A 27,015-nucleotide genomic window follows, 5' to 3' on the forward strand; every position below is an offset into this window, starting at 1 on the left:
TTTGAAAGGTCGTATGACTTTTTTTGGAAAATTGAAATTTCCAAAAAGTAGCTGAAAGCTTCAAAACCATTTGAAACCACCGTGTAGTCGACTTCATATCGTTATTGAAATTAGTTTGCGAAGTAAATTTCAGCTTTCCAACTCCATTTGGTAAAATGTTGCGGGAATTTCAAGTTTCAAAAATCTACTAGAGGCTCCAAAAGTCCCTGGAGAAAATGTTTTTGAAAGTGCTGTTGACGAATGTTCTTTACTTATGTGGTTTGATTATTTTTGAAAAAAATTTCTAAAAATTATATTCATTTATTTTGTTGGAAATGAAGAATTTGAGCTGCTCCAAAACTTTCATTTTTCAAAATGATTTTTCTTTAAAAGCTCAACTTTTTTGTGATTCGGATAACTGGGCAGGGTACCCCATTTTACTCTTCAAAGATTATCTCCTCAAAAATATAAGGCGAACTAATTTTTTCGGCAATTTCGAATTTTAAGACTGATGACTGAAAATTGAATTCGAATCAGCGATACGATAGTCCGGCATATGGCCGTAGGAATAATTGCACCCCATCCCCTTGCGATCATCAGGAACAACTTTTTTCTTAAATGGGACATCCTAAGGATCATTGTAAAGCAAACTTGAGAAAAAAATTAAACCAAAAATGAGGGAAGAAATCAAAATTTTACCAAATTGACCTAAAAAGCTGAAATTTGGGGTAAACTCTAATTTTGACCAGCCAAAACGATTGGAAACGGTTTAAACCCGTTTTGAGCTGTTCTGGAGCCTTTAGCAGATTTTTGAAATTTAAAATTTCCACAGAATTTCCTCAGATGCAATTGGAAATCCAAAATTCACTCTGTGAACTAATTTCAATGCGCTTTAGAGTCGACTGCAGTGAAGGTATCCTTCAAGTCGTTTTGGAGCCTCCAGCGAATTTGTCAAAATTCTTGATTTTTGAAACTTGAGATTTCCACAACACTTCATCAAATGCAGTTGAAAAAACGAAACTTATTGTAAACTAATTTCAACAATCAGTGAAGTTGGGTGCAGGCAGATTTGAAGTTGTTTTGGAGCCTCCAACAGATTTTTCAATGCTCGAAATTTCCATAAAGTTTTACCAAACAGAGATGGAAATCCAAAATTTACTCTGCACTCCAGTTTCAACAAACTATCAAGTCGACTGCAGGTTGATTTGAGTCATTTTGGAGCCTCCAGCGACTTTTTGAAAATCCCTAGAGCCTCCAGTAGATTTTTGGAACTTTAAATTTCCACAAAGTTTCATCAAGTTGAATTGAAAAGCCAAAATCAACTCTGAAAACGAATTTCAATGCGCTACGAAGTTGACTGAACGTGGTTTCAAGTTGTTTTGAAGCTTCTAGCTGATTTTTTGCATTTTCATGACTGATAAGGTACTTGCCCGTTATTTTTTTCAAAATCGGTGTATTCCAGTCTCAAACATATTTTTGTACATCAATTTCTTTCATCTTTGAGAATTTGAAGATAAGTTGCAGGCAGTTTCAATCCATTTTGGAGCCTCTAGGCTCTAGCGACTGTTTAGAAATTTATGTTTTTCAAAACAATCCTAAAATTCTGTCTGAATTAACTACAGCACGTATGTATATGTACTGTACGTTGTATATGTAGATGTACTGTACAGAGTGAATTTCGACTTTTCAACTACATTTGATGAAGTTTGTTGCAATTTCAAGATTCAAGAATTTACTAAAGGCTCCAGTAATTTCCAAAAAGTCGCTGGAGGCTCCAAAACAACTTGAAATCCTTACCTGTAGTCGACTTTATGATAAAATTTTGTGAAAATTTCAAGTTTAAAAAATTTACTGGAGTCTCCAGCAATTTCCAAAAAGTTGCTGGAGGCTCCAGAACGACTTGAAATCTACCTGCAGTCGACTTGAGGATGAAATTTTGTGAAATATTTGAGTCTCAAAAATCTACTGGAGGCTCCAGAACGACTTGAAATCTACCTGCAGTCGACTTGATGATGAAATTTTGTGAAAAATTCAAGTTTAAAAAATCTGCTGAAGGCTCCAGTCATTTCCAAAAAGTTGCTGGAAGCTCCAGTAATTTCCAAAAAATTGCTGAAGGCCCCAGAACGACTTTAAATCTACCTGCAGTCGACTTGATGATGAAATTTTGTGAAAAATTCAAGTTTCAAAAATCTACTGGAGGCTCCAGTTATTTCCAAAAATTGCTGGAAGCTCCAGTAATTTCCAAAAAGTTGCTGGAGGCTCCAGAACGACTTGAAATCTATCTGCAGTCGACCTACTAATGAAATTTTGTAGAAATTTCAAGTTTCAAAAATCTACTGGAGGCTCCAGTTATTTCCAAAAAGTTGCTGGAAGCTCCAGTAATTTCCAAAAAATGCCGGAGGCCCCAGAACGACTTGAAATCTACCTGCAGTTGGCGTGGCTTGATGATGAAGTTTCAGCGACTTTTTAAAAATTCCTAGATCCTCCAGCAGATTTTTGACTTTTTAAATTTCGACAAAATTTCATCAAAATGGAGTTAGAAAGCCAAAATTTACTTTGCAAACTAATTTCAATACGCTATGAATTTCCAAAAATTCGCCAGAGGCTCCAAAACAACTTGAAATCCACCTGCAGTCGACTTGATGATGAAATTTTGTGGAATTCAAGTTTTAAAAATGTACTGCATGGAGGCTCCAGCAATTTCCAAAAAGTTGCTGGAGGCTCCAGAACAGTTCAAAACAGTTAAAAATTGTTTTCAATCCATTTGGCAGGTCAAAAATAGGGTATATCTCAAATTTCAGCTTTCTAGGTCAATTTGATAAAATTTTGTCCCCCCCCCCCATTTTTGACTTGAATTTTATTTTCAAAAATTAACCAAAAAATCGAAAAATGCCTTCTAGCACCGAAAATTTTGGCTGGTGATGAATTTTTGAATGCTCTTTCGTAGTCCAGTTAAAAAAATTTCGTGCCAGTTCTGTGATGGAAAGCAAAATCTGCGATTTCGGCTGACCTATAAGTAAATTAAAATGGACGCCATTTTGCTGTTAGATGAAATTTTTTTGGGTATCTTTGCTTTAAAATATTCCTTAGTACTTCCCTTTTGGGAAAAAGTTGTCCCAGATGATCAGGTTGTGGCGGGGAGGGGTGCCATTATTCCTATTGTCATATACCGGACTGTAATAGAATTGAAACAATTTCCAAGTCGCTAGAAAAATATCTTTAGTTTATTTGCATGCCACTTTCATGTCACTCATAAGTCATAATGTTTGATGTTGGTGCATCTCATAAAATTGATTCGACCATTATGATTTCAGGTTCAAATTCCACTTGAGCGGAATCAAGAACTGAAAATGGCTGAACTGACGTCTGACATGTATAATACCACTCAATCAGCTTTGCCCACCCTGCACAAATTATCAGCATCCGCTATTGCCCTCGGAATATGGCGCTTCAAAGTGAACGAATATCGTACGAATGGCTCTTTGGAAAAATTCGATCCAGAAGATATACAATATGACACTTATGACACATTTAGAACTACATTTGCTAATAATTTGCCACCCGCAATTAGCGATCTGATTAGAAAGTACGTCCTACGATTCGCTCATTCTTTGAGATGTTGGCTCTACGAGCATTATAGCAGAGTATTTTATTTTCATTACGCTCGTGCGAATAATATTTTGTATGATTTTGATGATTTCGTTGCTGATGATTATGGTACAATAGATTATGCCAAGACAGCTGAACGTATGATGCGTTGCGATAAGTTTGGTAAAACTAAAAAATTCAAAATAGCTTGCGCGTATTGTTTTGAAGATGACATCAGACGAATGTGGCCGTCTGTGTGTAGAAAAATTGGCACCCACAATATAAGATTTCATCATTGCTCTGAACTTTATTACTGGATATGCTATCTCAGGAATGAAATGGATTTTCTTCCTAGCGCATACTACGGCCAGGGCACTGTCGACGAAGAATTGTTACTTAATTGCATGCGTCATAATAGACCATCGGTGGAATATTTTTGGAATCGTATACCTTTGGAAAGTCGAATGGAAATCGCTGAGCGTATTTTTACAAATGCTGATAAAGCAGATTTGGCCGAGATCATTTTACCACAACTTGATCGACACCAGCTGGATAAATTTGTTAATACGCAAGGTTATCAACTGATAAGTCAACTGTTAGAAAATAGCGATTACGATGAAAAATCGTCGCTTCGAACTTGGATGTGCATGAGAAACGTAATGGACGAAAGTAATTTTAAAAAAATGATCAAACGATCGCTGGCATTTGCATCTGGAACTCATCAGCGAATATATATTATGAATGAACGCGATAGTCGGACTTTGATACGTCTAAGTTGTGAAATATGGAACAGTGCTCCTCATAATTTGAAACGTTCGATGATTTCGGTAATTTTATCCGACTTGGGATTATACGTGCTAAAAGACGATTATAAACGTGATATTTATACGGAATTACTGTTAACTATACTTTCATCGGCGACCACCGAAGAGAAGAGCTCATTTTGGCATAACTACTGGCACGATTTGATTCTAGACAAAAAACGCCAAGATTTGCAACGAGTGCTAGAATTATTCCTGGAAAATGAAGATGCTATAATTGAATTCAAACAAAACGTTCTGATTGAAAGCCAAAAAGCACATCGTTTTTGGGCCTCGTTTTTGATTAATGCATTATTTGAATATCTGGATGACCTCGTGGACTTCTGTTGTTCCGATGCGCAAGCAGCCAGACATTTTAAACAGCGATTACTGAAATCGAGTTTTCTGGGTAAAACATCTGCTCTTCGTGATGCATATTTCTGGGAAGGTAGAGCAAAAGGATTTGATAAATTTATCAGCGATGCTTTCGACAGCGATGATGGTGCTGCAGATTTTAAAAACCAACTGATGTCGTCTCATGTTACTCTGCGTCGATTAGCTAATCTGATTATAAATAGGGGTCCGTGGAGTGAGTGGGACGAATTTAAAGAATTTAAGGAAATATTTGTTCCTAATGAAGAACTTGTGGAGCAAATTAAAGAATATGTAATTGATGAGTTGAAAAAAGCTCCAGATGCCAACCGCAGCTCTTGGGATTGGTATCCGTATAGTAGTGATTCTGATTATCATAAGAAAGTTTTGTTATGGTGTTTTGGAAGTGATGAGGAAGTAGAGAAATTTAAGGAAACCTATGGCCACTCTTATGCTTAGTCTGTCTTATTTTTTTAATGTAGGTATAGGTATTCGATTCAGCTATCGATGTATGTTTTATCGAAATAATTAGTTATTGTGTTCAATACTTGATAAAATTATGCGTGAATATATTTTAGGTAGGTACTTACTTAGATTTAACCTCATCCGTTTTTATTGTGTAAATAAATCAATTTGAGAACTTTAATTTATTTCTTTGGAATCATTAAGTATTCAAATTCGACCGCAAAATTCTTTAAAATTTTTTGTAAGTTCTTCCCATTAGGAAAGAAGGAATGTCCCTATCACTGGTCTCCGACACTCCTTGGGTCAGGTGAGGGGGTGTTTCTTATTTTTCAACAGTAGAAATTTTTGATCATGATGCCCAAATGTGGAGTCTGATTGTTTCGAGACTACTGAAACTCGGAGAAAATCTGGTTATGACGTTTTAAAGTAATTATGAGTAGATTAAAAAAAATTTACCAAAAATTTCAAAAGTTCAAATAGTTGATCTGTTTTTGAAAATTTAAATTTTCAAAAGCGTTCAAAATTTTCAATGTACAAATGAATAATGATACTTTGCAACTGAAAACTTCTCGTGAAGGGATTTGCAAAATCAGGGAGGGGGGATATGGATGAGCTCCAAAATTTTTGGTCGAAATATAAAAAAATGGAAAGTACTTGTGTGACATATCGTATCATACGTACGTTTTCGAGAGCACTGAGTACGAAAATAAACTCAATTTGACCTATATAATTATTTTTTGACAGTTCAAGAAATCGTGTCACATTACAACACCCTCATTGGATCCTTCGATTCTCCGGAAATTGAAAAAATTGTTTTACTCACATGAAAGTTAATAATTAGGTAGGTATTAGGGGATATCAGAGATACTTAATAAACAAAATGATCCAGGAGTGGACTGACCTTTGATGTTACTTGACAATCGCCAAGGGCCCCGAGACACCAAGGGCCCCCGGAGCCATATTTAAACCAAAAAAATATTCCATTTTTGCTCCTCTACACATCAATTTTTGGCAAACTTTTGCTCTCGCTTCGCTCGAGCCACTTTGCTTTTCTTTTCTTTCAAAATTGAAATTTATTCGAGTCCTAAAATTGTGTTGTCCAAAAAATAAATTCATCGCAAAAAACATTGTTTTTTGTACCTCTGAGAATACGAATTTTTGAAATTTTTTGCTCTCGCTTCGTTTGGACCTTTGTGTTTTTTCTTTCAGATTGAGATCGAGCTTTTATAGAAATCTATTTGGTAAGTATTCTTAAGTAAGTATACTTTTTAAAAATGTTCAAACTAAAAATAAGTAAATACTTTTCACCTGGAGAAACATTGTTCTTCTTTCTCAAAACTAGTTTTTGCTTTCACTCCGCTTAGGCCTGTTTGCTTTTCATTTTCAAAAATCCATCGTTTAAATTCTAAAATTTTGAGCTAAAAAAGTGAACAAATTTTTAAAAAATATTGATTTTTTACCTCTCGAAACCTCTCGAAATACGAATTTTTAAAAGCTTTTGCCTTCGTTTTGCTCAGGTCAATTTATATCTCTTTTCTAAACCAAAAAAATACATTTTTGAAACTTCCCTAAATTCAAAAGGGAAAATAACAATTTTTTATAAGCCTCAATGCGAATACCTTCACTTCACCTTTTATTTCACTTTAAAAACTCGTCATTTTATTCGGAAAAATTGGTATTTTTTTCTCATAGCATGTTTTTAGCACCACCCCCCCCCCCCAAAAAAAAAACTTCTCCAATTTTGTTCCTGTCAAGTTGATTAATTTTTGCAAAATTGAATAAAAAAAACAAAAACAGAAATTAATTGCGCAACCTACATTCAAGAATTGAACCTGAAAAAAAAACAGGATGAGAAAGATTCTCAAGTGGGAGGGGATAAAATTTGGAGGGCTCCATTCGTTGCATCGCCAGAGGGGCCCCCAACCGACCAAGTCCGCGCTTGTGAGATGAGATTATTGGGGGGAAAATTCAACAAATTGGCATAAAATAATAATGTATGTATCAGCTTAAAAATAATATACACCCACATTAGGGTGAATTGCAAAAAAAAAATCTTCCAAACTCAAAATAGAGACCTTCAATTTGTATTGAAAGTTATCCAGAGTAAATTTTAGCTTCGAAGGTGTCCCTGGAGGGAAGATATGGGCTTTCAAAGAGAGGACTTTTTCGAGAAAATCGTGCTTTTTTTTGCTGTAGCCTCCACTCAACTTGTTTGGAAAAGAGTTTCAGTTCTGAGTGGTTGAAAATTTGCAAAATGTGTTTATTTTTGGGCGAATTCGTGTTTTGAAAATTTTTTCTTCTTGAATAGGTATTTCACATCCTAATTGAACGAAAACATGTAAAGATGTCATTTTTGAAACACGGCCAATTTTTTGTTCACTATTGCGAATTTAAAAAAAAAATTAACAAGTTTTTGGTATTTTTTTTGTTTTTTTTTTAAATACATATGCCCAAAAAATAAATTTTACTCGTAATTAAGTATAAATGATGCAAGTCAAGTAGATACAAGTGAGTATGAACTTTTCATGATGAGATTCGCAAAACCTATGATGATATATGGAGCACCAAAATTTTGGTCAAAATGAAAATGTCAGCTCTGAATACGAATTTTAACTCATTTCTGTTGATTTGACCCCTCTAACCCCCTTCATTGATTCCTCAAATTCTCAAAGTTCAAAAAATCGTGTGAATGACAGGTGGTTTAAGTATTATATTTTTCGGACCTTCGAATACGAATACCAACTCATTTTCTTTATTCGACCTATTCAAAGCTTTCAACAATTCTCAAAATTACCTAGATTTCAATTTTCTGAAAATCTTGGGTGCCAAGAGAGGCGTTGAAGGTGCAGAATTAAAAAAATGAGTTGATATTCGTACTCGTGTCAACGGCTTCCAAATCAGCATCACATGATTTCTTCAATTTTTAGGAAATCCAAGGGGTCAGGGGGGTGAGGTGGGCGTAGAGAGGTCGAAACAAAAAAATGAGTCGATATCTGGGGTAAATCTAATAAACAATGCATGTCACATGATTTCTTTTTTTCAAATTTCAGAAAATTGGGTGGGCGTTGAAAGAGATACCCCACAATTGTATTTGACATTTTTGTAAAATGTTACCAATTTTGGAGCTCTTTTTTCCCATGGTTTTTACGAATCCCATATTTTTTTTCTTCAAATTTTCCAATCTCCTATAATCATGTAGGTACCTTACCTACTCGTAGTTTAGAAATTTAGCAAGATTTGAAAAATTGAGATTAAAAAAGAAAAACTCAACTTTGAACTTTTGAAATTGTTGACGAATAACTACTTTTGAAACTACATACCTACTTTAATTTTCTTCAAAACGCCGCAAATATGTTTTCTTCAAGTTGCAGCAGTCTCGAGCATTGAGACCCCAAAGTTGAGCATTATGACGATAAATTTCAAACAATTGTTGAAAAAAAACTACTCACGTGCATTGAAGAAGTGAGGAGAAATAATAGTGTTTGTCTTTTCCTAATATGTGTGCAACCCATAACAAAATGTGAAGCAAACTTTTGGAGGACCGAAACCCAAATACTTACCTACTAAAATCAGACTGATTTTAAGTGAAGTGAAATGACTAATTATCTACATATGTAGTTGGTAAAGCAGGTACCGTGTCTATTTTTGGAGAACACCGCGAGTGGAAAAAAAGGCAACGTCGCATCGCTAATGATTGAGCCTTCATCTTTACACACTGGATCTGTGGAAATAAAATTTAAATGTACTACGAGTATGTACTGTACGATAACGAACGCGTAGTTCGATGGCTACAGCTGCATGTACCTTGACCTACCTACTCTTGTTTTGTATTTTGTAGGGTCGTGTTTATTCGTCTCGGTGAGAGCGGAGGGGTGAGAGAGGAACGTCTATCGAAGGGATGAGACCGGTTAAGGTTTCCATACTACGATAGTACGGTACATTTCACAATTGTCTCACCAGTCCAGTCATCGTCGTGAAAGTCATTGAAGAAGCATGTGATTGTGCTCGTGTTCGGTGTTTATCTTGTGTAAATCCTACATATAGTGGTCGCTCTTCGTATACTTTTAATTATCTACTCTGTAAACAGATTTTGGTGAGTGTAATTAAATTGTGATTTATTCGTATAGAATCGTATATTTTATATATTGTAACTGATGCAATGATGCTTGCTTCGTTTGTAATTTATTTTGTGACATCATAAACGAGAGTTGGTTGTATGTATTTTAAATACTCGTAGCAAACAGTCAGAAATGCTCGTTGCTAATTCTAATGAAACTTTGCCTACGTATACGACGTAGTGATTAATGTATGTAGTCGGATAGGCAACATGCCAAGCACCTCATTCTCAGTTTTTCCGAGGCAAGTGCAGCAGTAATTCGCGAAATTCAACTTTTTGAAACCGCCAGTCTGCTAAAGTGAGAGTGAAGAAGCTACGATTTCAAGTTTTTCAAAAATTTTCAAAGTTAGAAGGATGCATAAGTATATTTTCGACACTAATAGATAAGTAATTCAAAAAATCCTAATTTGGTGAAATTTCGAGTCTTTGAAGGAACTATAAGGGATCATACCATACCAAATTAGCCAACCATTTACACGATAGGTCATATTTTTTCATATTTTTCGTATCGGTACCTATGATTTTTTTTTCATTTTGTTCTACATTCCACAGGAGCACGGGACTTTAGTGTGCGATGCCAAAAACAGTGTTGCCAATTTGTTATCACATGTTTCTGACAAAATCACTCTCTAAAATGTCGCAATTTTTGAATATTTTGCCACTGAAAAAATTTCATGTTTTTTTAGAGTAATTTTTTCTAAATTGTGTGTGAAAAATGGTACTTTTTATAAGCTTATGCTCTATTTTATGGACAATGAAATTGTATTCTCAAAGCTGCACATTCGAAATTGAAGGTACTCGTACCTACTTTTCGACAGCTCTTGTAGGTATGAGTAGTTATGTTGAATAACCTCTTTATTGTTACTGTCTACCCTTCAATAATCAGAATGGGTAAAAGATTGAGTCCGATCAGACTGAGAAACTTTGACTATTCGAAGTTCGAACCGATAGAATTTTACTCGAAGAAAAGTGATTTTCTTACATTAGATGTGATCAGATCTGATTAGACCAGATCAAATCCGGATCTGCTCATGATACAATTTTACAATTTTATTTGTCCTGATCTGAATTTGAGCAGACCTATTCAGATACGAGTATAAACATTTTCCTCTGGGGATGCCAAGCTTTTGCAAGAACCCATTCCTTGCTAACAAGGCAACCTTTTAAACTCAAACTCTCCGATTTGTACGAAACCAAGTTAAATTGAAAGAGCATGTCCTAATAGGGTGGATCGCGAAAAAAATTCGTCGGATTTCAACCAAATTCAACAGAGACCTTTACTTTGAGTTGAAAATCACCCACAAATAATTTTAGCCCGGAGTTGCTCTCTGAGGCGAGATTTTGAGCCCTCAAGAAGGACATTTCCGCAAAAACCGTGGGTTTTTAGCTTCTGTCGCCATACACAATGTGTTTTTGGAAAATAGCTCAGTTTCAAATAAAAAAATGTGAGATTCAGCGTCGATCTATGCTCTCGCCGTCAAAATCTAAGACCACTTTTAGGATTCTACTGAGAGGTTGAAAACTGCAAATCGCTTATTTTCGTATAGCCCTAAAGTGGTATTTTTACACTTTTTCTTGGCAAATATTTCGTATCAATTATGCCAAACTATTGAAACATACGTATTATCATTCCTGAAACTGGGGAAATATTTGGGAACATTTTTTAATCATATTCGCCAATCTTGAAAAAGCTGAAAAAATTCATAAGTTTTTGGCTGTTTTTTTCATCGGCGAAAATAATTTTTTTAAATGGCACCACTGCGTTCCTAGGGTGTCTAACAGTCATACGAAAGTGCTTGAAATGCTCTTGAAAATTTTTTTAAAAGCCCATACAATTAATAAAAAAAAATCAAAAAATCAGACAAGTAAATAAACTGGAATACCTACCTACAAAAAATTTCGTCGCAGTTTCAAGTTATTGGGGGGGGGGAGAGGAGAGAGTATTTTTATGTGGTAAAAATGTGAAAAATAGATCATGAAAAAGTCATGATTTTTTTGTCTGGGAATTTTGCATAGACACCCTGGTTCCAAAATATTACCCTAGTTTCAAGAATGATATCTTTCAATATTTTGGCATCACTAAAGGTAAGCGATTCGCAAATTTTCAACCACTCGGTAGAACCCTGAAAGAAGTCTCGGATTTTGAGGGCAATTAGCCTAAGTCGACGCAGATTTTCAAATTCTTTCAGGACTATTTTTCCAAAAACAGGATGTGTCGCGACAGAAGCGAAAAAACTACAATTTTTTCAAAAATGTATCTTCTTTGAGGGCCGAAATCTCCTCTCCAGGAGCACCTCCGAAGCTAAAATTTGCAACCTGTTTGGAGCCTCAACCAGCGAGTTTTCAAATTTCCAGAAAAAATAAAAAATTATGGAACCGGAGGCTCCAGAATGATACAAAACTACGAGTAAGTGGTTGTGGATGTGTGAGAGTTGAATTCGAAGTAATTATTCAGATGGCTCAGTTCGTTTAAAAAAAAATCATGTTTCACGAAAAAGTTTAAAAATCGACCTTGAAACAGCTTTTTTTTAGTTCTTCTTCAAATTTTCAAAAAGTGCAAAAATCCCCAAAAAAAACTTTAAAACCTAACTTTGGTTTCATTCAAATTTGAGAGTTTGAGTTTGAAAGTTACCATTGTAAAAAAATTTTGAGATCTGCCTTGAAAGTGAATTCATGTAAAATTAGTCCAGTTATGGATTCAGCATAGAACGTCAAATGTGATTTTTCCCCACCCCCTTGAGACAGATACGGTGATGTTTGTTCTTGTTCAAAAGTTTAAGTTATCTTACTAATGTCCAAATTTGGAGTTATTTGCTGGGAACTGTTGGAAATTGGAGAAAATCTATTTTTAGTGTTTCAAAATAATAAAGACTAGATACGAATGTATCCGTCAAAAGTTTCAAATATTCGAAGTTAAGCAATTTTTGAAAGATGAAATTTCAGAAGTTTTCCCAATTTATGAGAAATACTTACCTAATTTTAAACGTTGAAAAACATTCAGGGGGCCTTCTTATAAGTGATATTAATAGCAATACACTTTATGTGATAGAATTTGCAAAATAGTGAAAATTTTTTAATCGCAAGAAAATACGTTTATTGTGTTCTTTTCATTATTCGTTCGTGGAAAGTGTAATTTTTGAGTTTTGTGCATACCACAGCATTGATTCGACCATTACGATTTTAGGTTTGGTTGTGGAAATTTAGCACAATCGAGAACAAGAGATGGCTGAAATATCCAACTTGTACGATCCTGAACCTGCTGTGCCAACTCTGAAAGCATATTCGACGATCGCCATCACCTTCGAAGTATGGCGTTGTGAAGTGAACAAATATCGTACGAGGAACGAATTGAAGAACTTGAATCCGAAAGTACTACACACCTCATTGGGAGAAAAATTACCAGATTTACCAACCGCCATTTATGATACGATTGAGGACTGTGTCAAACAATTTGGGCTTTCAGTGGAAAATTGGCTAAAGGAGAATTACAAACCTGTATTCTTGAGTCATTACGGCCGTCGAAATTATGTTTTGTACGACTTCGATGATTTCGTTTGTGATTCTGCCGGTGGTATTGATTACGTAAAGACTGCAGAACGTATGATGAGTTGTGACAAATTTAACAATGTGGTGAAATTCAAAATAGCTTGTATGCACTGCTTTGAAGATGATATCAGACGAATTTGGCCATCTGTCTGGAAACAAGTGGGTTTGGAACAAATTCAGTTCGACGATTGCCCTCAATTGTACTATTGGATTTGCCGTCTCAGCAATGAGTTGAATGAGATACCGCTGCGACATTACCGTTCTATCGATGAAAAAATGTTTGATGAGTCCAACTTTAGAAATAGAACATCTTGGGAATATTTTTGGAATCGGTTATCACCAGAACTTCAAGTGCTAAAAGCCTGCCATCGAAGCAGAACCAATTTGTTTGAGTTGATTTTACGAAAATTGGATGACCGACAACTTGATGAATTCGTCAAATTGAGTGGTTGTGATTTAATATATTCATATATTACAGAAGACTATTATTTTGAAGAACAGTTATTTCTTCGAATATGGATGTACATTAAAAATGTAATGAACGAAGACGTATTCGAAGAGTTAATTGGAAAAATTTTGAAATTCGAAGTTAAACGTAAGTTATCGTACAGGTATGTGTTTGAGCGGAGTTGGCGATACCGCGAGTACGGCTATGATGAAATTCGTGCTGAGAACTGGTTATGTCGAAGTCGTGAAGTATGGAGTAGTGCCCCTCATAATTTGAGAATATCAGTGATAAAAAACATTTTACTCAATTTGAGATTGTATAAATCCAATCGCGATTACACATATCGACCCAGAAAGTACGAATGTGGCAATGAAGATGATGTTAATTCCTCAGAATTCCTGTTTACGATCCTCTCAGATGCTTCTTTGAAAGAGAGAAACTCATTTTGGTGCAACTGCTGGCATAATTTAATCTTGAGCACAGATTACGACGATTTGCAACGAATAATGGAGATGTGCTTCGAAAATAACGATGCGATTGTCGAATACAAAGAGAACGTCATTGCCAGAAGTGAAATTGTACGACAGATTTGTGTTTCATTACTCACTTATGCGCATGTCGAAGAACTAAACAAGCTTGTGAATTTCTTTTCCACCAATGAAGATTCAGCGAAACATTGCAAACAGCAATTGCTGCAGTCAAAGTTTCTCGGTGAAACGTGTATTTTTCGATACACGTATTTCAGTCATGCCAAACAATTCGATAAGTTCATCAGCGACGCCTATGACAGCGTAGATCTAGCTAAAGATTTTAAAAATCGACTAATGTCGTCTCCGGCGACCGAACTCATTTTACCTAAGGAGGCCTTTTCATCGCGATCTTTTCCTTTTAAGGATTTTTTTGAATTTATGGAGTTATTTGTGTCGTCGGAAGAAATGATGTGGCAGAAAAAAACGCGCATATTTGATCATTTGAAGGAAGTTAGACTTTCTGATCCATATGATTTCGAATATTCGTATTCGGGATCTTTACTTAATGATGTATTGCTGTGGTGTTTAGGAACTCGTAAGAGAGTTAAAAAATTTGAAAAAGATCCCGCGAGGATTCATCTTCTGAAATAGGCTATGATTATTTTTAGGTAATTTAGGTAGGTACTTCGAATGTTTAGCTTCTTGCTGAGCTATGTTTAGTTATATTTTTTTTGGAGAAATCTGGTAAAGAATAGATACCTACCTCATGTAAAATGTCTCGACTTGAATTTCAATTTTTTTCGAAATGTAATTCACGATAATTCACCTATTGTTTTATTGTAGACGTGTTAAATATTAGATTGATTCTATTTGTTTTGCCGTAGTTCTTATAGGTATCTATTTGTTTTTCATTCTCAAATTTTGCCTCTTCATACCCCTTCAGGTTGTAATGTAGAAATAATATCAAATTCATACTTGAAGGGAAAGGTTTGAAAAAAAATATTCATACTTTGGTACCCCCTGCATGGCTTTTCACATGATTTTAAATTTTGTTCATCTTTCTCCATCAGAGGACTCTTTTGATTTTACTGCATGAACAATTGTAAATTCCTCTAGCTTTAGAGATTCGGTGTTAAAGTTGTGAAAACTGAACCAAATAAATAAAATTGATTGATTGATTGATTGATTGAGATTAGTATCTACGGTGGTTTTTTTTTAGTTACAAGGTATTTAAAGGTCATGAATTTTGCTCGAAACAACACTTGCAATTTTTTTAAAGAGCTCATAAAACGACAAACAATTGAAAACCTGTTCAAGAAATCAGAAAGGAAAATGAAAAAACTGAAATGTGTACCTACTTGCCTACAAATTTTTAAAAAACTCGCAGTTTCCTCATCACAAAAAAATAAAAATTCGAAAAAATTCTATTTTCAATTCCAAACATCAAAAAAAGTTTAAATTCATTCAGTCGTCTAATTTTGACCTTTGTCTGACTTATTTCATGGAAAAGTCGATAAAAATTACACTCAAAGCAAAAAAATTAAAATTCGTTTATTTTTTAAATTCACTCAGAATTTTGATTTTTTTAGTGATGAGTCCTCATTTCATCGAATGAAAGGATTTTTTCAACTTTTTCAACGGAGACGTAAAAATTGGTGTCAAATGGGTAAACTTCATCAATCAAAACTTTTTTTCATGTTTTAAATCAAAAAATCGCGTTTTTTCGCAAACACTAAATTTTTTTAAATCGACTTTGCAACATGTTACCATCCCAATTTTTTAGTATGTTGTTCAGCATGAAAAGTTGTCCATAATATATTTTTTTCAGAATTTTTGAGAGTCAGAATGATGTGAAAACTACGTTTTGAAACTTTTTGAGCTAATTTTTTGTACGAAAAAAAGTGGCAACACTGATTTTTATGATATCACCAAAAAGCACTTCAACGCCACTAACAATGGGAAAAAGTTCCATTTTGGTAGGTATCGCGGTTATCGAGTAATCCACTGCTGAAATGTATGATATTTTAGGATCATTGAAAACTTTGACACCCCCTAGCAGCCTTTAAGAAAGGGCTAGAGGGCTGCGATTTGCACCATTGGTCATCCTTTCGGAAGGCTTTTCCACGGGAACAACTTCAAAAAAAAATCGCCGACCTCCCTTACCACTTCTTGGTCGAATTGACGTGGAATGACCAGGTACCTAGACCCTGCCCAATTGGCCAAATCGCAAAAAAGTTGTGCATACGAAGACAATTAATCATTTTGGAAAATGAAAGTTTTTAAAAAGCACGATTTTCAACCAAACAAATAAATATAAATTGGAAATTTTTCAAAAATAATTCACAAAACGAGTGGAAGAAATTAATTAAGAGCACATTTTGAAAACATTTTTAAGAAATTGATGTGAAAAAGAAATTCGTAGTAAGGAAGGATGGCAAAAATCTGGCAACTACTCAGTTGAGCAAAAATAAAAACTTGGTAAAAGAAATGTCTATGACCAAAAAAATGAAAAAAAAAAACACAAAAATTTAGAAGAGATGATTTTTTATTAAGTCACAAAATCTTGTCGGAAATCGAACCGAAATAAGTATGACACAAAATTTGACGAAATTGAAAGCTTTTACATATCTCACAAGGGAACCTCTTGAGGTGTCCGCCTCAGATTTGAACGGGACCGCGATTTTTGGAAAGAGCATGTTCTAAAACCCTTAAAACCAAATTTTCAGCTGCCCAAGTTCATTTTTCGATTTTTGGCGAATTTTTGAAAATCCAAAATTGACTATTTTGGTGATTTACCTATGCTTTTTTTTAAAAATTACGTAGTTGATCAGTAAAAATGTTCAAAATAAGTCCTAAAACTGATATTAACCCTCGCAAATCCAAATTTCGCCATTTCCAGCCATTCTGGAGCCTCCAGCGCTATTTTTCAATTTCTCCAGAATTATTAATTTGCTCCAGAAAGCGTGAATATGAAATTGGGCAGCTAAAAATCGAGTTGTGTGTTATACTCGATCTGTTTAACAAGTTTACCCACATTTGAGTCGGTTTTGGGAGGGACGCCTCAAGAGTGGTTTTTTGACCAGTTTTTTCCAAATAAAAATATCCAAAAATCAAAAATTTCCCGTTTGCGAGAAAATTTTCGAGATTTCTTCAAATCGCATTATTTCGTTATGAACTAACCCCACGAGGGCGAATCTCGCTATTTCCAGCCATTCCGGAGCCTCCAGAACCATTTTTTAATTTCTCCAGCATTTTTAATTTGCTCCAGAAGGCGTTAATATGATGGAGGGCAGCTAAAAATCGAGTTGTGTGTTATACTCGAGCTGTTTAACGAATTAATTCACATTTGAGCCGATTATGGAGGGGACACCTTAAGAGTGGTTTTTTGACCAGCTTTTTTTCAAAATAAAAATATCCAAAAATCAAAAATGTCCCGTTTGCGAGAAAATTTTTGAAATTTGCGCGAATCGCTGTATTTTGTCATTAATCAAGCTCACGAGGGTGAATATCCCCATTTACAGCCTTTCTGTATCCCCTGGAAAAATTGAAAAATCGCGCCGGAGGCTCCAGAATTGCTGGAAATGGCGACATTCGCCCTCGTGGGGTTAGTTAATGACAATAAATACTGCGATTCGCACAAATTTCGAAAATTTTCTCGTAAACGGGAAATTTTTGGTTTTTGTATATTTTTATTTTGAAGAAAAGCTGGTCAAAAAACCACTCTTAAGGTGTCCCCTCCATAATCGGCTCAAATGTGAATTAATTTGTTAAACAGCTCGAGTATAACACACAACTCGATTTTTAGCTGCCCTCCATCATATTAACGCCTTCTGGAGCAAATTAAAAATGCTGCAGAAATTAAAAAATTGCGCTGGAGGCTCCAGAATGGCTGGAAATGGCGAAATTTGGATTTGATGGGTTAATATCAGTTTTAGGATTTGTTTTGAACATTTTTACTGATCAAGTAAGTACGTACTTTTTTTAAAAAAAAGCATAAATCACCAAAATAATCAATTTTGGGTTTTCAAAAATTTGCCAAAAATCGAAAAATGAACTTGAGCAGCTGAAAATTTGGTTTTAAGGGTTTTAGACTACGCTCTTTCCAAAAATCGCGGTCCTGTTCGTAGCTACCAGAAAAGTTCCAGTTCATTTATTCGAGCTGATTTGTCATGAAATGACCCTTCAAACAAATAATTCATATGAGCTACTTACACATGGTAAAAAGTTTATATACTCAAGTGAATTGAAGAGTTTGAGTTCAAAAAGGTAGATACTCTTGAAAATTGAAATAAAATTTCAAGACCTGCCTTAAGGGTCGTCTCATGTGATATTAGTCTGGTTATGAACTCAGCACAGAACGTCAACTGTCATTACCCCCCCCCCCCCCACCACACTCCCTTGAAACAGCTACAATGGTGTTTGTTCTTGTTCAACAGTTAAAAGTTCTCATCACAGTATTCAAACTTTGACATCATTTGCTCGAGACTGGTGGAAATTGGAGGAAATCTATTTTCAGTGTAATAAAAATAATGGAAACTGGTTTCAAAAATATTTACCAATAGTTTCAAACATTCGAAGTTGAGCTTTTTCGAAAACTCAATTTTCAAAAATTAGCCAAATTTCTGAGGCATCATTTTGAACTTTGAAAATATTCAGGGGAGATCATGATGATATTTATGAAAATACGCTTTTTGTAGTAGAATTTTCAAACCAATGAAAATATCTTGGTCACGAGAAAATATTTACGGTATTTTTTTCTTTATTTGATCGTGCAAAGTATTATTTTTGATTTTTGCGCATACCACAGCATTGATTCGATGATTACGATTTTAGGTTCGGTTGGAAATTCAGCAGAATCAAGAACAAGAAATGGCTGAAATATCCAACTTGTACGATCCCGAACCTGCGGTGCCAATTCTGAAAGAAAATTCAGCAATCACCGTTGCCTTCCAAGTATTGCGCTCTGAAGTCAACAAATATCGTACGAAGAACGAATTGGAGAATTTTAATCCGAAAGAACTACACACCTCGTTGCGAGAAAAATTTCCAGATTTACCAACCGCCATTTACGATACGATCGAGGAATATGTCAAAAAACTTGGTCTTTCGGTGAAAAATTGGCTGAAGCAGCATTACAAACCTGTATTCTTTTGTCATTACGGCCGTCAAAATTTTGTTTTGTACGACTTCGACGATTTTGTCAGCGATTCTGTCGGTGGTATTGATTGCGTCAAGACTGCAGAACGTATGATGCGTTATGACAAATTTAACGATGCTGTGAAATTCAAAGTAGCTTGTATGTACTTCTTTGAAGATGATATTAGACCAATTTGGCCATCTGTCAGGAAACAAGTGGGTTTGGATCAAATTCAGTTTGACGAATGCCCTCAATTATACTATTGGATTTGCCGTCTAAGCAATCAGTTGGATAAGATACCGCTCCAACATGAGGACGGTTCTATCGATGAAAAAATGTTTAATGTCTGCATCTTTGGCGTTGGAACATCCTATGAATATTTTTGGAATCGGTTATCACCAGAAATTCAATTGCAAAGAGCCTTGGACATTGTTCGTGGGGGTGAAAAGGACGAGTTGATTTTACGAAAATTGGATGATAGACAACTTGACGAATTCGTCAAACAGAGAGGTTGTGATTTGATGTATTCCTGTATTAGAGATGACAATCTTGATGAAGAATTATTCCTTCGAGTATGGATGTGCATTAAAAAAGTAATAAACGAAGATGTATTCGGAGAATTAATTGTAAAAATTTTGACATTCGAAATTAAACGAAAGAGATGGTCTACAGCTAGGACTTGGCGATATGGTGAGTATGAAAAGAAAGATTACAAGAACTGGTTATGTCGAAGTCGTGAAGTATGGAGTAGTGCCTCGAATCATTTGAGAACATCGGTGATAAAAAACGTTTTACCCGACTTGAGATTGTACGAATCCGATCGTGATTACAGTTATATATCCAACAAGTGCGAACGTCGTAATGAAGATCCTGTCAATTCCTCAGAATTCCTGTTCACGATACTTTCAGATGCTTCATTGAAAGAGAGATACTCATTTTGGTGCAGCAGCTGGCAAAAATTAATTTTTTGCCCAAATTTCGACGATTTGCAACGAATAATGGGAATGTGCTTCGAAAACAATGACCAGATTATTCAATACAAAGAGAACGTCATTGCCGGAAGTGAAATTGTACGACAGATCTGCGTTTCATTACTCACTTTTGCGCATTTCGAAGAACTAAACGAGCTTGTGATTTTTTGTTTCCCCAATGAAGAGTCAGCGAAACATTACAAACAGCAATTGCTGCGATCAAAGTTTCTCGGCGAGACGTCTATTTTTCGATACATGTATTTCAATCATGCCAAAGAATTCGATAAGTTCATCAGTGTTGCTTTTGGCAACGTAGATCTTGCTACAGATTTTAAAAATCAACTGATATTGTTGTATATTATTGGTAACACTGATTATAGTCATATAGAAGATATTATGTTATAATGTAAATTGTGATGAAATGTTAATAATGTTAATTAAATGAGAATAAAGTATAAAACATGGCGCAGTCGTGAAGTTACGTTTCGTTATATGTGTGGTGAATTAAATGTCAAATGAAGAAGAAAATCATCCAAGTGACGAAGAGTATTCGTTAGCATCAGACGGTGAAATAGAAAATCCTCGTGTGGATAGCATCATGGCGGCGACATTCAAGCTGCCATCGGCCCTGATAATCGATGAAAATTTAAAAGAAAATTGGAGACGGTTCAAACGATCATTTCAAAATTACCTTATGGCATCAAATCTGGAAGCAGCATCGGAAAATCGTAAAATTGCTATATTAAAAAATGTCATGGGTGAAGAAGCTGAAGAATTGTTAGAAACGTTGAATGTGAAACCGAAGACGGGTCAAACTACTATCAAATTAGACGACATATATGACGCTTTAGAAGAATATTGTGCTCCAAAAACTAATGTCACTTATCAAAGACATTTATTCTTCAGTAGGAAGCAGCAATCCAACGAATCATTCGATCAATTTTTAACCGATTTGAAGAAGTTATCGAAGCATTGTGAGTTCGGCGATCTAGAAAGTTCTCTCATTATGAGTTTTATTATAGTAGGCGTTAATAACAATCAATTACGTCAAGATTTACTTAGAGATAATGACCTCGATCTTGATAAGGCTATCAAATATTGTCGAGCGCAAGAAACTAGCCAATCTCAAGCTAATGTTATGGCAAAACAAATAAAATCGGAGGAGAAAGAAGTATTTGTGTTGAAAAAGCATCGTAATGAAGAATCGGATAAACAACCAGTGAATAGAGCTGAACCAAAACCATATCATTGTTCAAGATGTGACACAGATCATAAGCCAAGAAGTTGTCCAGCTTACGGTCGACGATGTTTGTTTTGTAACGGAGTAAATCACTTCGCATCATGTTGTTTTAAAAATTTAGCAATGAAAAAATCGAATACGTCGAAGGAGTCATCAATGAGAAATAAGAAAGGTGATAACAAACCGTTAACAAAGACATGTAATGAATTTAGTGAAACTGATAAAAAGTCAGATGACGACGAATACGTGTTTGATAATATTTGTGTAGATGCGGTGGAAAATAATACCAATGTTGATGAATGGTATGAAACAATTAAAGTAAATAATACTGAAATCAAAATGAAGCTAGATTGTGGAGCGCAATGTAATGTAATGCCATTTAATATTTTGAAGAAGATCGATAAATCAATAAAACCAATACCCAGCAATATTCGTTTATCATTATATGGTAAACAATCCAAAATTGAAACTATTGGCAGTGTAATATTAAAATGTCGTGTTCGTAAACGTTTCCGCAAAATAAAGTTTCAAGTGGTGGATTGTTGTGATAACGTAATTCTGGGATTGAAGTCTTGTCATAATTTGAATTTAGTTAGACGAGTAGAAGAAATCAAAATCAAGAAGCCAGAAATATTGAATGAAGAAATATTTCGAGAATTTGAACACGTTTTCGAAGGTATCGGTAAATTAGAAGGAGATTATTCATTCAAGTTGAAAGAAGGAGCGACGCCAGTTATCAAATCTACAACTCGTATTCCGTATGCGTTGAAAGAAAAGGTGAAAAAGAAATTAGATGCGTTGGTGGAGGCTGGTGTTATTGTTCCTGTTGACGTTCCAACTGAATGGGTGAATTCAGCAATATTCTTTGAAAAAAGCAGCGGAGAAATTCGTCCATGTTTAAATCCAGCAGATTTGAATGAGAATTTAATTCCTGATCCATATCCAATTCCAACATCCGAAGAAATAGCGTTAAAATTCAAAGATAAAAAGGTATTTACAGTTATGGATATTAAAGATGCATTTTTTCATGTCACTTTAGATAAAAAGAGTAGTTATATGACTACATTTAATACTCCTTGGGGTAAATATCGCTGGTTAAGGTTACCTCAAGGAGTGACAGTTAGTCCGGAAGTATTTCAAAAAAGAATGATGGAAATTTTCGGAGATTTAGAAGATGTGGGGATATTTTTTGATGACTTGATTATTGCGGCAAGGAATAAAGAAGAACATGACGTTATTTTAAAAGAAGTGCTACGTAGAGCTGATAAATATAACATAAAATTCAATCCAAATAAAATTCAATTTTGTTTATCCAAGGTTAAATATTTGGGAATGATCATCGGAGAAGAAGGTGTTGAAGCAGACGACGATTATGTACAATCAATTGAAAATATGCCGGAACCGAAAAATAGAGAAGAATTGATGTCATTTATTGGAATGGTGAATTTCGTAAGTAAATTTATTCCAAATTTATCTCAAATTAATGCTCCATTAAGGCAGTTGAATTCTAATAATGTGGAATTTAATTGGTTACCTGATCATCAGAAAGCATTCCAAGATATAATTAGAGCATTGTGTAATAGACCAATTTTAAAAATATTCGATCCTAAGATGCCAATTGATATTTATACAGACGCTTCTCAATATGGAATCGGAGCTTGTTTAATGCAAAATGGTCATCCGGTATTTTATGTATCACGTGCGTTAACAAAAACTGAGATCAATTATGCTCAAATTGAGAAAGAATTTTTATCAATATGTTATGCACTGGAACGTTTTCATTATTTTGTTTACGGTCATGCTATGGTAACAGTATATAACGATCATAAGCCATTAGAAAGAATTATCAAGAAAGATATCCAAGATTTAACTACGAGATTACAAAAAATGAGATTACGTTTGATAAAATATAATTTTAGTTTGAAGTACATTCGTGGTACTAAAAACGGATTAGCGGATGTGTTATCAAGAAAATATCAAAAAACGTCTGATTATAAAACACCTTATATGGATATTAAGATTTATTCAATGAATAAAAACACATCATTCAGACCAAATAAATTTAAGAAATTGCAAATAGCAACTTCTGAAGATGCGTTATTATTACGATTAAAAGAATTGCACAGAAATGGCTGGTCTGATTTTAATAAAAAACGGGAGCATGATGAAATTCAATTTTATTATAAATTGAGAAGTCAAATATCAATTGTTGATGATTTAGTATGTGTCGATGATAAAATTATTATTCCTAAAGTGTGTCAAAAAACAATTTTGCAACAATTGCACGAATCTCATTTAGGAATAGAAAAAACAAAAGCTAGAGCTAGACAAATAATGTATTGGCGCAATATTTCTAGAGATATAGAAAACGTGATTTACAATTGTAAAACTTGTCAATCTTTGCAATTTCAGAAAGCAAAGGAGATTTTAAAACCACATCCGGTACCAGAGTTGCCGTATGAGAGAATAGCAGTGGATATCGCCAGTTATGAGGGTAAGCAGTATTTAGTTATTGCTGATTATTATTCGTTTTACATTGATGCTGTACCAACTAAATCAATTAATTCGTCAGCTTTAATCAAGTTGCTGAAAATAAATTTTGCTAATCATGGAATTCCGAAAGTAATGATAGCAGATAACGTTCCATTCAACAGTCAAGAATTTAAAAGTTTCGCTAATGATTGGAATTTTGAAATAATTACTACAAGTCCTCATCACCCGAAATCGAATGGTTTGGCAGAAAAAGCTGTAGGTGTAGTTAAACGATGTTTGAAGAAATCTGAAAGATTAGGTATAGATTTTGAATACATGTTATTAGAACATCGTAATACTCCGTTGAAATCTATAGGATATTCGCCAAATCAGTTATTATCAAGTAGAATTACCAGAACGAAAATTCCAGTTTTAACAAAAAAATTACAGCCAACGGTTGTCCAAAATGTTCGCGAAATGTTGATAAAACGTCAAAAAACGGTTGAAGAGAAATATAATAAAAATGCAAAAAATGTTACAGAATTCAAAGAAGGTGAACCAGTATTAATTTATCACAACGACGAATGGGAATCTGGAGAAGTTAAAAGAAAACATGAAACTCCGAGATCGTATGTTGTATCCGGAGAAAATGGTAATTTGTTGAGAAGAAACACTATTCATATTCGGAAAATACCTGTATCGGAAAGTCACGAAGAATCAAATAATTCGAAGTCGAGCTCTGAGTATCAACAAGAAGATCAATCGATTGCTGTGAGGCGAAATCGACGTGAGATTAAACCACCTCAAAAGTTGAACTTATGATTTGAATTATTATTGTTATTTTATGAATTTTATGGTTTCAAATTTTTTTCTTTTTTCGTTTTTTTAAAAGAAAGAGGATGTTGTATATTATTGGTAACACTGATTATAGTCATATAGAAGATATTATGTTATAATGTAAATTGTGATGAAATGTTAATAATGTTAATTAAATGAGAATAAAGTATAAAACAGATATCGTCACCGGCGACCGAACTCATTTTACCTAAAGAAGCCTTCACATCGGGATCTGTTCGGATTAGGAAATTTATCGAATTTATGGAATTATTCGTGTCGACGGAAGAAATGATGCAGCAGATAAAAACGCGCATAGTCGATCATTTGAAAGAAGTTATGCTTACTGATCCTCGTGACTATACAGATTCGTATTCAGGACCTTTTCTTAGTCAAGTATTGCTGTGGTGTTTAGGAAGTAAAAAGATAGTTGCCGAATTTGAAAAAAATCCGCAAAGTAATAAATCTTTATTTAAGGACGCCTTCGTCTTCTAAAGTAGCTTATTGTCCAATGAAGTTGAACATTTCCAATTTAGCTTTATTTGCTGAGCTAAGTTGATATTTGTAAAAAAAAAACGTGGGTAAAGATTATATACTCACCTAAAAGTAAAATTTCTCAACATGAATTCCAATTTTTTTGCGTTGTAATTTACGATAAGTTACTGTACGTAGGTATTGTTTTGTTGTAGAATTTACTTATTAATTATTAAATTGATTTTCTCTATCGAAAGCCTCGTTTGATTTTACCGCAAAAACAATTGTAAATTCTTACAGCTTTAGACGTGCCAGGTGTTGTACGTACATGAAGTATCAACGTTGGTTTTCTGAGTTGTTATTATGTACAAGTTGATGTTGCAAAAAAAAAAAGCATGACGAGTTATAAATGGCGAATCGACTACCGGCTGAGATTTTAGCTTCAACCCTTTGGAGGTTCTCCAAGTTTCCTTGTTGGAGAAACAAATTATGTACTTTCAAGGGTGAAATAAGGTACCCTGTCCAATTGGCCAAATCACAAAACAGTTGGCTTTTCAAAAAAAAATCTTGAAAAATGAAACTTTTTAAAAAGCTCAAATTAATTATTTCAACCTAACAAATGAATAAGTATGAATTGGAAATTGTGTCAAAAAATTCTGAGCAGAATACTTCTAAACAGGCCCTTTTTTACTTCTATTTTGGGGGGAACGCTAATTTTCAAAAGTTGTAAGTCCATAATTTTTTTTTACCCCTCCCCATCGCAAACCACCGAAAAGAATTTATTTTCGCCTTATCTGTTCTGAAAGTTTTTTTTTGCTCCAGTAGTTCTATGTATTTTTGCCACACTTGCTTATGTATAAGGTTCTGTTTTTTGTTTTTTTTCGTCAAATGCCCAAGTCAAAAAAATGTCAATTTTTGGCCAAATGATCAATAAGTGTTAATTTATGTCATAATTGTTGTCATAGGAGTCAATTTTTGGCAAAGTTGTCAAACAATCCTGTTCTTGCCAAAATTGTCCAAAAAAAAACGCTGCTTTTGTACGATAAATCGATCTAAATCGATAAATCAGACTCACGAATATTGAAAATAATCAAACAATTCGACTGACAAAACATGACAATTCAAAATAAAAATAATATTTATTTTTAACGGTCGTTGACCCTAAGATCTAACGAACCTAACGAACAAATAACTGAGCAAAAAGCTCGATGACTTTACAACTCGACGATTAAATCAATATTAACGCGACGAACTTATATACATAACGAAAACAACAAATATACGACGATAATTTAACAGCCAACAGTTTACGCGATTTTACGAAAAGAACAAAATTTCATTAAAAGTATAACCAGCGATATTTAGAATTCGCGAAACGAATTTTATTTTTTATTTAAAAATAAAAACTAAAATTACCGAGCATAAATGTTACGGTTACGGTATCAATTTTGCCAACACCCCACCATAAAAATATTTTACCTAACACGCGTACCACTAAAATAAACGTAAAACTTGTTGCTTCTTATCAATACCGGTGTTTGTAAACACTTTGAAACAAAATATTTTTACAGCAAAATTTCAGTTTAATTATACTTAAATTACATAAAAATCGACTCGAAAACTTAATTTAAGCGTTAAATAATGACTCACAGAGTCTATCGAATACGGTACGTGTAGTGGCTTTGGTCAAAATATCGGCAAGTTGATCTGCCGAAGATATCTTTTGCAAGTGTATTATCTGTTTCGTGACTAAATCGCGTATATGATGATAACAGACATCTATATGTCTGGTACGTTTCGATTCGACCGTATTCGCAACGGCAATCGCTGCATTAGAATCGCAATACACCGGTACGGTGTCAATACGAACTTCTAATTCGACAAACAGATTTCGCCAAGCCAAGACTTCCTTTCCAGACGTACTTAACGCAACATACTCCGCTTCACACGACGAAAGACTAACACAATTTTGTTTCTTGACTACCCAGTCAATAACGTTGCCATAATGTAACACGAAAATTCCAGACGTTGATTTTCTGTCTAAACAATCACCAGCGAAGTCCGAATCTACGTATACTCTTACAGAGTATTTATCAACGACT

The 27,015-nt window shown here is 34.4% G+C and overlaps 3 protein-coding genes across 6 annotated transcripts in view; all 3 read left to right on the top strand.

Annotated features, from left to right (window-relative positions):
• The window catches only part of LOC135847459 (uncharacterized), a 52,771-nt gene extending 47,392 nt beyond the window's left edge, over nucleotides 1-5,379 (top strand). The window contains exon 2 of the mRNA XM_065366992.1: nucleotides 3,294-5,379. Coding sequence (XP_065223064.1) covers nucleotides 3,330-5,198 — 1,869 coding nt within the window. The 5' untranslated portion in view covers nucleotides 3,294-3,329 and the 3' untranslated portion in view covers nucleotides 5,199-5,379. The remainder of the gene's footprint in view (nucleotides 1-3,293) is intronic.
• LOC135848473 (uncharacterized) overlaps nucleotides 1-27,015 on the top strand; it is a 196,305-nt gene that overhangs the window by 59,259 nt on the left and 110,031 nt on the right. The gene's annotated exons all lie outside the window — the stretch shown is intronic.
• On the top strand, nucleotides 8,974-24,618 carry LOC135849531 (uncharacterized protein K02A2.6-like). Of its 4 annotated transcripts, none has more exons than XM_065370026.1 (5): nucleotides 8,974-9,297; nucleotides 18,619-22,123; nucleotides 22,451-22,582; nucleotides 23,546-23,924; nucleotides 24,147-24,618. In XM_065370026.1, the coding sequence occupies exons 2-5, from the start codon at nucleotides 20,402-20,404 to the stop codon at nucleotides 24,425-24,427; spliced, it is 2,514 nt and encodes an 837-aa protein (XP_065226098.1). In that variant the 5' UTR covers nucleotides 8,974-9,297; nucleotides 18,619-20,401; the 3' UTR covers nucleotides 24,428-24,618. The 4 variants fall into 4 exon arrangements, with proteins under 4 accessions (XP_065226098.1, XP_065226097.1, XP_065226096.1 ...); XM_065370025.1 differs by having other exon boundaries at nucleotides 23,546-23,627; nucleotides 23,706-24,618; XM_065370027.1 differs by having other exon boundaries at nucleotides 8,975-9,297; nucleotides 23,546-23,627.

This window comes from Planococcus citri, chromosome 5, assembly GCF_950023065.1.
Source record: "Planococcus citri chromosome 5, ihPlaCitr1.1, whole genome shotgun sequence".
Lineage (NCBI taxonomy): Eukaryota > Metazoa > Arthropoda > Insecta > Hemiptera > Pseudococcidae > Planococcus > Planococcus citri.